The sequence below is a fragment of the Gadus macrocephalus genome, chromosome 14 (assembly GCF_031168955.1).
Source record: "Gadus macrocephalus chromosome 14, ASM3116895v1".
In the NCBI taxonomy this organism is placed as follows: Eukaryota; Metazoa; Chordata; class Actinopteri; order Gadiformes; family Gadidae; genus Gadus; species Gadus macrocephalus.
Window position 1 is genome coordinate 4,482,216 of NC_082395.1, and position 12,015 is coordinate 4,494,230.

The 12,015-nt window shown below is 40.4% G+C and overlaps 3 protein-coding genes across 3 annotated transcripts in view; all 3 read left to right on the top strand.

Moving 5' to 3' along the window:
- Positions 1-3,509, top strand: part of LOC132472395 (proprotein convertase subtilisin/kexin type 6-like) — a 4,160-nt gene extending 651 nt beyond the window's left edge. The window contains exons 2-4 of the mRNA XM_060072000.1: positions 134-338; positions 733-845; positions 2,747-3,509. Of these exons, the coding sequence (XP_059927983.1) occupies positions 134-338; positions 733-845; positions 2,747-2,844 (416 nt within the window). The 3' untranslated portion in view covers positions 2,845-3,509. The remainder of the gene's footprint in view (positions 1-133; positions 339-732; positions 846-2,746) is intronic.
- Positions 3,510-5,400: 1,891 nt separating this feature from the next.
- On the top strand, positions 5,401-8,685 carry snrpa1 (small nuclear ribonucleoprotein polypeptide A'). Its single transcript, XM_060071360.1, has 9 exons — positions 5,401-5,591; positions 5,714-5,861; positions 6,319-6,397; positions 6,575-6,621; positions 6,709-6,811; positions 7,317-7,396; positions 7,742-7,814; positions 7,924-8,017; positions 8,291-8,685. The coding sequence occupies exons 1-9, from the start codon at positions 5,510-5,512 to the stop codon at positions 8,527-8,529; spliced, it is 945 nt and encodes a 314-aa protein (XP_059927343.1). The 5' UTR covers positions 5,401-5,509; the 3' UTR covers positions 8,530-8,685.
- Positions 8,686-9,565: 880 nt separating this feature from the next.
- Positions 9,566-11,741, top strand: LOC132472493 (selenoprotein S-like). The gene is made up of 3 exons (XM_060072121.1): positions 9,566-9,813; positions 10,965-11,096; positions 11,457-11,741. The coding sequence occupies exons 1-3, from the start codon at positions 9,735-9,737 to the stop codon at positions 11,540-11,542; spliced, it is 297 nt and encodes a 98-aa protein (XP_059928104.1). The 5' UTR covers positions 9,566-9,734; the 3' UTR covers positions 11,543-11,741.
- Positions 11,742-12,015: the final 274 nt, after the last annotated feature.

The following is a 12,015-nucleotide window of genomic DNA, read 5'->3' on the forward strand; positions in this document are numbered from 1 at the left end:
ACCAAAGACAATTAATCCAAGCTTTTCTTCAGTCAAACAGAAACAACATCCACATTTCTACCAAAGAAGGCTCTGTGGTCAATAGTTCCTTTAAATATTTATTGACAGCCCAACCCTCTATTCTAAGTGTAAGCTATTCTGCCTCTGGGTGATGATATTCATGGAATTGAATCTGAGGTCTCTCTTTATCTCCATCCGTCCCCCCAAGGCCCAGGCCAGGGGGAGTGCAACCAGTGTGCCCTAGGCTACCATCAGCAGGAGTGGCTGTGTGTGCAGCACTGCTCAGCCGGCTACTACTCCAGAGAGCCTGCAAGGCTTCGTGACAAGATGTGTCGCAAGTCAGTGTGTGTGTGTGTGTGTGTGTATGTTCGAGCCTAGGTGCATGTTTTTGTTGAGGTGTGTGCGTTTGTGTCTGTGTTTGAGTGTAGCTTTGTGTGTGTGTGTGTGTGTGTGTGTGTGTGTGTGTGTGTGTGTGTGTGTGTGTGTGTGTGTGTGTGTGTGTGTGTGTGTGTGTGTGTTTATTTATGTGTGTTTATTTCACCGCTACCTTCTTGGTATTCCCAGTATATTTATTAAATATACCAAAAACATGTTTTTTCTGATTTATTTATTATTACTCATAAATTACAAGAAATGTGTTTCGTTCAGATAAAGTGCCTTGCATTGAATGCGCTTTATTCAGAAGAAAAATAAGATATGTGTCTATGTGTCCTCATTTCCCCGGGCCCCTAGGTGCGAGGACAACTGTGTGAGCTGTGAGGGTCCGGGGGCCTCCTGCACCCAGTGCAGAGAGGGCTTCAGCCTCATCAGCAGGACATGCCTCGCTCAGGGCACGTGTAACAACGGTGAGTCCGGTCCAGGGCCCACGGCCCACGGCCCACGGCCACTCTCAGGACTTCAGCGGGACCCTAAATGTATCTGCATGTAACCTTGTCTTACTAGTGCTACAACTAGGAGTCTGGTGACAGCAAATTTGGTGCTGGTCTTAAAAACAATTCAAACCCTCATCACAAACAGCGATCACAAAACTGCGTTAGGTATATATAATGGTGAATGTTCTTATGCCTGACAAATCCTCACAGACGTAAATGCTTATTATCTGTGATCACATTAATCGCATTTCCACCAGAATCCTAGAAATAGGAAAGATTGTTTGAGAGAGATATGCAATTATATTTAGTTCTTCTCTCAGATCTGGTCAGGTTGTTTTGAGTAGAACTCCCTCCCTAGCTTCTTTCTCATTTCCTTAGGATGACCTTTCACAGAGAACATGATTTGTTACCCGTAGCTAGAACAACCAAGGTTTGAGTTGTAGCTAACATCGTTGACGGTATTAGTGAGTTTCTTATACCATTCATTGCTCAATGTAACGTCAACGTTAGTGATTAAAGCGGCTTTATCGGTTTAAGTTGCTATCATGTTGAGCATGTTGATGTGCAGCCTCAGTGTCTGGCATTTTATTTATTTTTCCACCAGTCTACGTCATTCTCTTGGCAAGAAAGGAAATTGGATATTTTGGCTAAAGTAGAAACAGACTCCGCTGAGAGAATATGCCCTGATGTGCCCAATACTGCGAGCATGACAAAGACCGACGGCTGTCTTGAAGCTGGCTTTATAACTTCTGTCTAGGTGATTTGTAGTTGTCCAAAAGTTTGTCTGTAGAGAAACCTTAGTGTGTGTGTGTGTGTGTGTGTGTGTGTGTGTGTGTGTGTGTGTGTGTGTGTGTGTGTGTGTGTGTGCGCGTATGCGTGTGTCAGTATGTGTGTTTGTGTGTGCGTGTGGGCGTGTATGTGTGCGTGTCTGACTGTAAGCATGTGTGTCTTTGTGTGCTTGTACATGTGTGTGCGTGTGTTCTTAAGAAGGTTAAACATTAAAGTTCTAGTCCAGCTGGCAGTATTCTCTTATGGACATTTTGCGGTCCTTTAAGAAATGAAAAACAGCTTAATATACAGATTTTCACCCAACAAATGTTTTATCCATCACATTTGATTGTTGGAAACAATACTGGCTCTCATCTGGGTGCTGCTGGCTGGGTTGACCACAGCTGCATGGAGACAATGTGAAACCGTTTTATTAACTTCACACTTTGATGTGTCTGCCAAATGAGTCTGGTCAGAGAGAGAGAGAGAGAGAGAGAGAGAGAGAGAGAGAGAGAGGGGGGGGGGGGGGGTCTCGCAAGTTTCTAAATTGTTTTAAACTATCCAGGACACTTTAAAATGAAAGCCGCTTCACTTAACCTTAGGCCGGGTAATGTATACAGTATTATCTGTATAACGATACAGTGGACCAAATATTATAAAGTATGGGGGCTAAATACTATAAACTAGAAGACTAAATATTCTGTGTGTCATCCTTTCTATGATGTAGCCCTTGGTGACCTGTAACTATTATGTTGTATTCTTGTGTAACTTGCATTCTCTTTGTAAATAAAGACTGCATATATACGTTACAGCTGCTATTGCTATTCAGGACCTTTCACCATTCATACAAATGTATCCACACACTCGCACACTAGCGCACACACGTAAAGACACACACACACACACAAACCCATGCACACACACATTTTTGTATTTACTGGTGTTTTATTAAATACTTTTCTCCTTTGAAGTGAGCTGAAGTCCTTATGTATTCTATGTGGATAAAGGGGTGTAATAGGTTTCTGCTCTCTGTGCCTTCTCGGCATATTAAATGCCAGAGAAGGACCTTTTCTAGTTTGCTTGTGCTTCTGTTTTTCCCCTATCAGCGGACGAGGTGTTCTGTGATATGGTGAAGTCCAATTGGCTGTGTGAGAAGAAGTTGTTTCGACAGTTCTGCTGCCGAACCTGCCTGATGACTGGCTAGAAGGGTCTATATATAAACAGTATATATTTATATATATACTTTATGCATATATATATATATATATATATATATATATATATATATATATATATATATATATATATATAAATATATATATATATATAAGCTAATAATGCTATACATGGTTATGTAACCTACTTCCAAAACCTGTTGATCTTGAATGGTATAATTCAGTCTTTAAAGATGTAGGATTTATAGCCTTGAATTGGTTTATATGGAGGCCAAGGTGATGGACGTCATGTTTTGTAAAAACATTGTTTGTTTGAGGAAAGTTTTGTCTCTTCAAGTGGCGACATATGGTTTATCATGATATATTTTATGAAACAGTGTGGCGAGACTGTATATTTTATACTCAAACACTGCATAAGAACAAGTAGGTGCTTTTTTACATGCAAGAATGTCTATTAGAGTCACTCATTCCATCCAATCCAGGAGATCTGTTACCTATCCAACAATGAGGAATTCAGTTCCTTTTCAATGACATGCTAATTAAATTAACAATGTGCACCAAAACCTACACTGTTACAAATGTATGTATGCTAATATGCATTTTGAATGTCTTAAATTTTTATTTTCATATATTGTCTGCATTTTGTATAATTTCTGTGTTTGGTATGTCTAGAATAAAGTAATTATTGATGTGATACGTCTCTTGTAGTATCTTCATTGTGAGTATATCATAGCAGCCATTTAACTACATCTGCAGTGGCGTGTAAACTCAGAATCGATGCGTTGATTTGTTTGTTTGAGGTCAGCATTTGAGAAACATACCTAGCCAGGGAAGTTTTTATGGACCAATCTTAATTGGACTTAACATAGATACAGCTATGGGAGCTGCTTAACCCTTGTCTGGGATCAAATAAACTGGGGTCAAACCAGCAAATCCTGTATATATTTATTTGCAATACTTTTGTTTGAATCTCTTGGGCATTCTCTGCATTTCTTTGGACAAAATATCCGTGGACACATGTAGGAAGGATAAATGTTAAGGGGCTGAAATATGCAATTTAATTGGAACTTTAATTTCCTGATCTGTCAAGTGGGAACAAACAAGTCAGCTGTTCTGGCGAACAACCTAAAGTTCAAGTCCAGAAATAGCAGCAATTAGTGAAACTGAGCTTCATTCCTAACGAAGTCACACTTGTTTTCACACGCTATCCACTCGTAATTGGCTGGGAGTGGATGGTATGTTATCTTCCATGAACTTGAGGCTACAACTTTTTCCCACAATATTTGATCGTTTATAGAGTCTGTGTCCTCTGGGAAATTAGCATTAATGGACAAGCAAGGCCTCGAAAAAGCTATCTCTAAAATGACTTCGTCCATGTTGGTCAATAATGTAGTAACATAAAAATGTATTACTGAACCCAATGTTTTATGACCAAGTGAAATACACGTTCTCACTCACTGAAAACAGCATCTCTCTGCTAGGAGAACGTGGTGTTCTTCTCCATAATAAGAATATAAAATGTAAATCGGGGTATGACGGTCATGCAGACGTAGATGTGGCCGTAAACCCCGGCTACCAGAGGGAGCTGGATGAGCATTATAAAGAATCATGTGCTCATGACGGTCATTTGAAATGCCACACCTTCCTGGAAGGCCTGAAAGAGTCGTTCGTTGACAGACTCGGCTGAGGGTCATCTCAGGATTCAGGAACATCCGCCGTGCTCCAATCAGATTCTTTGTTGCTTGAGAACAGACTGAGCTCCATCTCCCCCAGGTGAACCTTCAAAGCAGATCCCCCTTTTTGAAGATAGCAGGGGGGGGGGGAAGGCCAGGGGAAGCCTTCTGTTGTCGAGGTGGAATACTAAAGGCTGGCAGGGCATTTGATCACAGCAGTCCTGTGCTCTGCATGCGTGGGTACAGATGGGAATCACTGGGGCTATATCTCCCATTAAACACAGCAGCAACTCAGAGCTCGGTGGAAGAAGAGTCAAGAGCGCTCATCGGGGGGGAGAGAGGGAGGGAGAGAGGGATGGAGGAGGCGTTTCAGAATAACAATATGTCAGTAGATTTGGAGGCCTTTAAGAGGAAATGGGTAATAGTACACATACACAATCTCACCATTAAAATAGCTATTGAGGGCTTCAAATCACCTCCAGGTTAACTGTCATTTGAACAAATGTATATTTAAATTGTGTGCTGTCGGAGCCAATCCACGAAACAATGGTAAGGTTCAGATATCACATTTTCCCCTGAAGATAGGACACATGTGTAAACATGAAAGCCATGGGCCCAAGAAAATTTCATTAATTTTGGCAGCTCGATTGCTGTCTATGAACATTCATTCTTATTTAAAGGGTTAGACACTATCAACATATAGCAGGACGAAGTTAAAAGCAGAGGTGGTATAAGCCTCTTTAATAGTACATGCAAACACACCCTTGACATCCAAAATATCGAATGTGTGTGGTGGATGAATGTTGAGGTGAGTAAAGCTGATAGTCGATTAAATCAGTGTTAAACGTTTCCCTCCTCGGGTGCGTATCTCTCTGACCACTAGGGGGCAACACAGCTATTAACCAACACTTTATTTGATACCGACTTCCTTCCGGGCGGCAGCGTGTGGAAAGCAGCAAAACGTTCAGTTTATGAATCAAGCAACCGAACGCGGTTGAATAAAAAAAACTACAATTTAAAGATGGTTAAGTTATCAGCAGAACTCATCGAGCAGGCGGCTCAGTACACGAACCCCGTGCGGGACCGAGAGCTGGACCTGAGAGGTGATTCATGCCCTTTGCTTGCCTTCTGGCCCTAGTCCTGCTAGCTGCAGATGCTAACAGTGGCGCCGATCCGCTGTAACGTGAGTGTTCATTCAGCACTAACATATATGTTCTTTTCGCAGGGTATAAAATTCCCGTCCTGGAAAACCTAGGAGCCACGCTTGACCAGTTTGACACAATCGACTTCTCCGACAATGAGGTCAGGAAACTGGACGGGTTCCCCCTCCTGAAGAGGCTCAAGACCCTGCTGCTGAACAACAACAGAATATGGTATGCTGCTGTTAAAAAACTATAGCCTACCAATCATAAAGACAATACGGTATGCTGCTGTTAAAACTATAGCCTACCATGCATAAAGACAATACGGTATGCTGCGGTTAAAACTATAGCCTACCATGCATTATGACAATACGATATGCTTTCGTTAAACTATAGTCGACCATGCATTAATACAATACGGTAGGATGCTATTAAACTGAAGCCTACAGTGTATTACAACGCTACGGTAGGATGCAGAATCAGCTTTATCCTACCATGTATTGGAACACAATATGGTAGACTGCAAAGATCAGCTATAGCCTACTATGTATTTCAACTGAATATGTACGCTGCAGAGATCAACTATAGCCTAATATGATGTGCTGTACAGCTGAGCTGTAGACTATGTATTTATGCATTCAATCAACATGGTTGCGTACATTGTTCAAATCTTTGGCTTTCCTTCTAGTCGCTTTGGTGAAAACCTTGAACATGCTTTGCCAAGTTTGACGGAACTGATTCTTACAAGCAACAACATTCAAGAACTGGTAGGTGATCCCTGCTTCCATCATAACATCAATACGACATCGTTCATGTTGGCTCATTTTGGTGTAATATGCTTATTTAATGAGTATATTAAATTGGAACCATCATTCTAGAATTGCTTTGAGGACAAACGGTAACCTATTTTTTACCTAATCTAACCATTTATTGATTTACTTCAGGGTGATTTGGACCCACTGGCTACTGTGAAGACTTTGACTCTCCTCAGGTATGTGTGATCCAACATCTTCTTGTTGACCACTGTTTGGTTGTGGTTGATTTGTGCACAGCCTCATTTCCACATACTTATTTTCAGTCTGCTGAGGAATCCTGTCACGAACAAGAAGCACTACAGGCTCTATGTCATCAGCAAAATCCCACAAATCAGAGTGCTGGATTTCCAGAAAGTGAAGCTGAAGGTAAGTGATGGCCATGGCGTATGTTTTTTAGGCGTTGTGTCCCAAACACTGACTAATATAAAATGTACAAATTCTGAATGTTTGAAGCATAAAGAAAAATGCTACTGGTTTAATGTATATACATGTCTTATCATTGAATTGATGAGGTCATATAATCAAAGTCAATAATAAAGGAAATTAACTATGGCTAATGGCAATTGTTTCTTAATAGATTTAAGGCGGTATCAAATTGTCAGTGCCAGCTGCACTTGGAAATATTTCCCACAATGTTTGCATTTTTTACATTGTGAGACTGCTACAATCGGGTCTTTATTGACCCCTTTTCCCCCTGAACCAAAGCCTTTTGGTTCCATTCAGGTTTGTCGGTTATTGAGTTAATTGTATTCATTGGATGTGAGAATAACCCTCCGTGTCATCCACTCTTGTCTCCTACCCTTCCAGGTGTGAATGTCTGCTTTGTTCATTTGTAAAGCCTTTCATTTAACTTGTTGATATATCGCCATAGGAACGACAAGAAGCAGAGAAAATGTTCAAGGGCAAACGTGGTGCCCAGCTTGCAAAGGATATTGCCAAGCGAACGAGAACGTAAGATGAAGTCACGGCAGGACAGCAGCTCCTAGCAATCACCGGATTCTGACTGGGCTGTGGGGATGGTGCAACCACAAAATTCCAATAGCAGTAGAGCCACCGTTAACTTCACCTGGAGAATAATTTAAAGAATGGGTGACGGTGTGGGAATTTGCTCTATCCACACTTTATTTTCCAAATCCAAAGTCACAACGGTGTTGCCTTGGACTGCTGTCTTGTGACGTTCCCTATTGTATCTGTATCAGATGATATGACTCAGGAAAAGATACTACACTGGTTTAGCGAAAGAGAAGCACCTGGTGATGCTTTTCCGTGCTAACCGGCGTGGTCGTATGGTTTCAGGTTCACCCCTGGAGCGGCGGTGCAGACTGAGAAGAAAGCGGGTCCATCCCAGGCCGACGTGGAAGCCATCAAGGTATGCGTCGTTTGTGTCCCAAGATTTAAAGGAGGGCAATTCCCCGTTTGAATGCTGAATCTGCCCTTTTTCTGTAGTATTTATCATGCAAATGTGAATTGTACTTCAGAATGCGATTGCCAACGCCTCGTCTCTGGCGGAGGTGGAGAGGCTGAAGGGGATGCTACAGGCTGGTCAGATCCCAGGAAGAGATCTTCGACAAGGTAAGACATAATCGCAGTGCTTTCCTCTAACCATAGATTTATAGATATTTGTTTGTGCCTTGGACCTATACCGTGCTTTGAAAGTACAACAGGGCACATTCAACTGCCGTGGTACGTTAACCACAAGTCCTTTTTTTGGTGTTTAGATTGAAGATAAAGTTAATATTTAAATAGTTTTTAAGTAGATAATCTCTTAGTCTCCTGTTATGCTGTCCCCACTGTTTATTCACTGTATGAAATGGTCCATTTGTGTGACAATGCATTTTCTTCTAGGCCCAGAAGAAGTGGTTGAAGAAGAAGAAGAAGAGGAGGAGGAGGAAGAGCAGGAGGAAGAGAGTGATGTTGTGCAAACGGCAGGCGAACAGCCCATGGATGATGGGGGGGAGGAGAACATGGATGGTGAAGCTGAAGAAGAAGTCGAGGAGGAGGAGGAGGAAGAGGAGGAGGCGGCGGCTAAAGGCGAGGAAGAGGATGATGGCATGGATGAGGATCCACCAGTCAATGGCTCCTGAGTGTCCTAATAACTGTTTTTGTTTTATTTTTTTTATATATTTCTGTTGAACCAACATGCAATGATGTCAATAAAATTTGTTTTTTGTTAAATTTGTGTCCGTGTCGGACTGTTAAGATCTACAAATGCCAATTAAAACGTGCACCTGAATTGAGTATATCCTTTTTATTGTAATTCTTAAAGCATTATTTTTCTAAGCAAACAAGCGTTTTTATTTGAAGGAAGATACATTACGTATCCATGCACATGTGTATGTAATTCAAGTCTTTGAGAAGTAATATCTTCAATTTAAAATGCTGTTGGAGTGAGTGGATGATGTATGGATTAAGCAGCCAGTCAGTATGGTGAAACCAGCCCATTCTCCACAAACTAAACAAGTCTTTCAACACCACCACCCTGCGTCCTTGTGCTTGAAGGAGCCAAGCAAAAGTCACAGAGGTGGCGTGTAGCATGGACATGGCTACGATTATATTTGCATTAATTATACATGTCATGTCAATCCTGGTGAGTTCTACACAAATCTACTCTTAAGGTTTGAGTCGAAAGCCATGCCCTTGCTATATCCTTGGGAGGAAATTGGACATGGTATTTAAAAATCTGGAAGATTTGTCAAATAGGACATGGGAAATGCTTTTTTAAATTCACTTGTGCTGTTTTTTTAAAACAGTTATATGGTTTAATTAAAATCAACATAAATGGGCGTTTCTAAAGTGCTGCAGATAGATTTGTGTTTCGGACAAGCTAGTGGCAAACAAAACTTAAGACACTTCAAGAGCCTCTATCGTCTTAAAAAAAAAAATAGCTGTCCTAAATCGAATCAAGTATGCATCGTTAGAATAATATCCATCTAACACTTATTTATTCAGTCATTAAATAAGCTCATCATAAATTCATAATCTAGATTTATGTGAAGCACATTATCTGTTCATATAATTTTATATATATATATATATATATATATATATATATATATATATATATATATATATATATATATATATATATATATATATATATTATTTTTTTGTTTCATTGGGAACTGCCACGTCGAGGAAACATGGCCGCCACGGCACCGACGAGGTAAGTGTCCGAGGAATCAGGAACACACCATAAATAGACAGCAGCACCGATCCCTTTCCTTCGTTCTGGTAGTGAAAACCAGGACATCATTATTCATCAATCATCAATTTCAAAGTGGGAACACAAATGGACGACGTGCGGAACATCGATATGGTGCACCGGAGCTCCCTGAGAAACCAGGACCTGGGCTTTTTGAGGGAGAATGGTATGTATCTGACAGTAAAATAAAGTTTGCAATCTCACGCATCTGGCGTGACACTCACGCTTTCAGCGTCAATCTCACGCTCACATAAGAAAAATCACGCCAAATAGCCCATCTTTTAAAAATAATAATAACAAACTTTTGTCAGTCCGTTGATCACTCACTTCTAGACCACAGAATATATAGGAAAAATGCTCGTTAGATCTATATATCTAGCTATTCGGACCGACTGCATTGACTGCAGAGCAGTCTGATCTAACGTCCTCCGCGCACCTTTCTCTGTTGATTCGCCGCTCCCTTGCGTCTTTTTGTTGCGCGGGAAAAGTTGTGAGTGAAAGACGCGCGTTTTGGAAGAAGAAAATAAAGTGTTGGTTGAGGTCTGAGAGCGTAAATAAATGCCTTAAACTAGTGCTGTCATTTTTAAATTACAACTTTACGTTGTTTTATTACTGGTATTTTAACGCAATTAATGCGGATACTCCGCCATTTGGGCCCATTCCCGTTCCTTTGCTCTACCAAAATCTCCAACTCAACCCTACCCCTACGAAATGGGACGAAAACAACAATTTCAACAATTTACCCCCGGGGATCAATAAAGTATTTCTGATTCTGATTCTGAAAACCCTTCAAGACCCCGTTACAGTCATTAGTAGTCGTCGACGGGGTTTTGATCTTTAATTCAATTTAATATTTTTGACCTTTCGATACAATATCTGTCTCTGGAATTTTACTGTATAGTTTGAATGTCTTAGGAATTCAACCTTACCCACATGGAAAAGAATATGATTAGATAGGAATATTATTCATGCTCACAATCTGTTAGAAACTGCTATTGCACTTTATTTTGGAGCAAACATTATACAAGATCAACATAATAAAACCAGAATAAACATAGAACTTGAGGTAAAATGCCATATATGTAAAATATAAATATCATACGAACAAGAACCACTGATATAATGGACTTATATTGCACATTACAAAAAGGCATCAACCTTCACATTTTATCAATATCTCGGTCAGTTTTAAACCATCAGTGGATAGTTAATCTTTCTCCTGGGGGTTTGGGGGCTTAGGGCTACAAATGTAGAAGAGGTGCTTGAGGTGGAGAGATTATTAAAAAATATCTAAACACATCTTCCTCTCACTTACAGCTGAGGAGTTTCTGGGTGAGTATGGGTGGTACCTGCTCTTCATGACAGTCTGTGTCATTGTACTGATTGACTACCTGAGTAAGAAGAGAGCCAGCTGGGTCAGTATGCGCTCCTCTAATGAAACGCCACAAGGTGAGTCTCAGTTAACCAATTATAGTATGGATCTAATATTGTAAATTAACTTAGTCTCTTGTTAAAAAGACTTTGAACCCACTTATCTTCTGTAAGAGATATTACCTTATATCATATATTGCATAAACAATATAAACTATTTTTAAGCCCATTGTTTGAGAAGGACAAAACATTATTTTTATTGTTGGAACAAATCTAATTCTGGTCCTCTTTGGATGTATTTGTTATTTATTGATCACGTTCATCTGTGCAGTTGTGATGTCATTAGCTTTTTGAACAATTATGTGTTGATCAGCACTAAAGGTCATGTGTAGTTTTACAAAGTTGAATTCACCAATTAAGGCTTTTTCCCGTTTGAAGATCCAGCTCTGATCATGAGAACGCAAGAGGCCCTTGAAGCCTCCAGGAGAAGACTGCAGGAAGACGTCGATGTCAAAGCCGCATAATACAAGGAGAGGAAGAGCAATGCCTTCGCAGGACGAAGGCATGGATGAGGATCCAACAGTCAATGGCTCCTGAGTGTTCCAATAACTGTTTTTGTTTTAGTTATTTTTATACATCTCTGTTGAACCATCATGCAATGATGAGTGTCCGTGTCGGACTGTAAGATCTACAAATGCCAATTAAAACATGCGGCTGAATTGAGTATATCCTTTAATTATAATTCTTAAGGCATTCTTTTTCTAAGCAAAAAAGCGTCTTTACTTGATTGCAGATACCGTATTCATGCACCTGTGTATGTAATGTAAGCAATTCAAGTAATTGAGACGTTATATCTCCAATTTAAAATACTTAAAATGCTGTTGGAGTGAGTGGATGATGGCTGGTTTAAGCAGCCTGTTGCACATTGAGGAATTGAACATGCACAACCACCTCTTAAGATAAGCACTCAACACAACAGATCTCCTGCATTGGAACA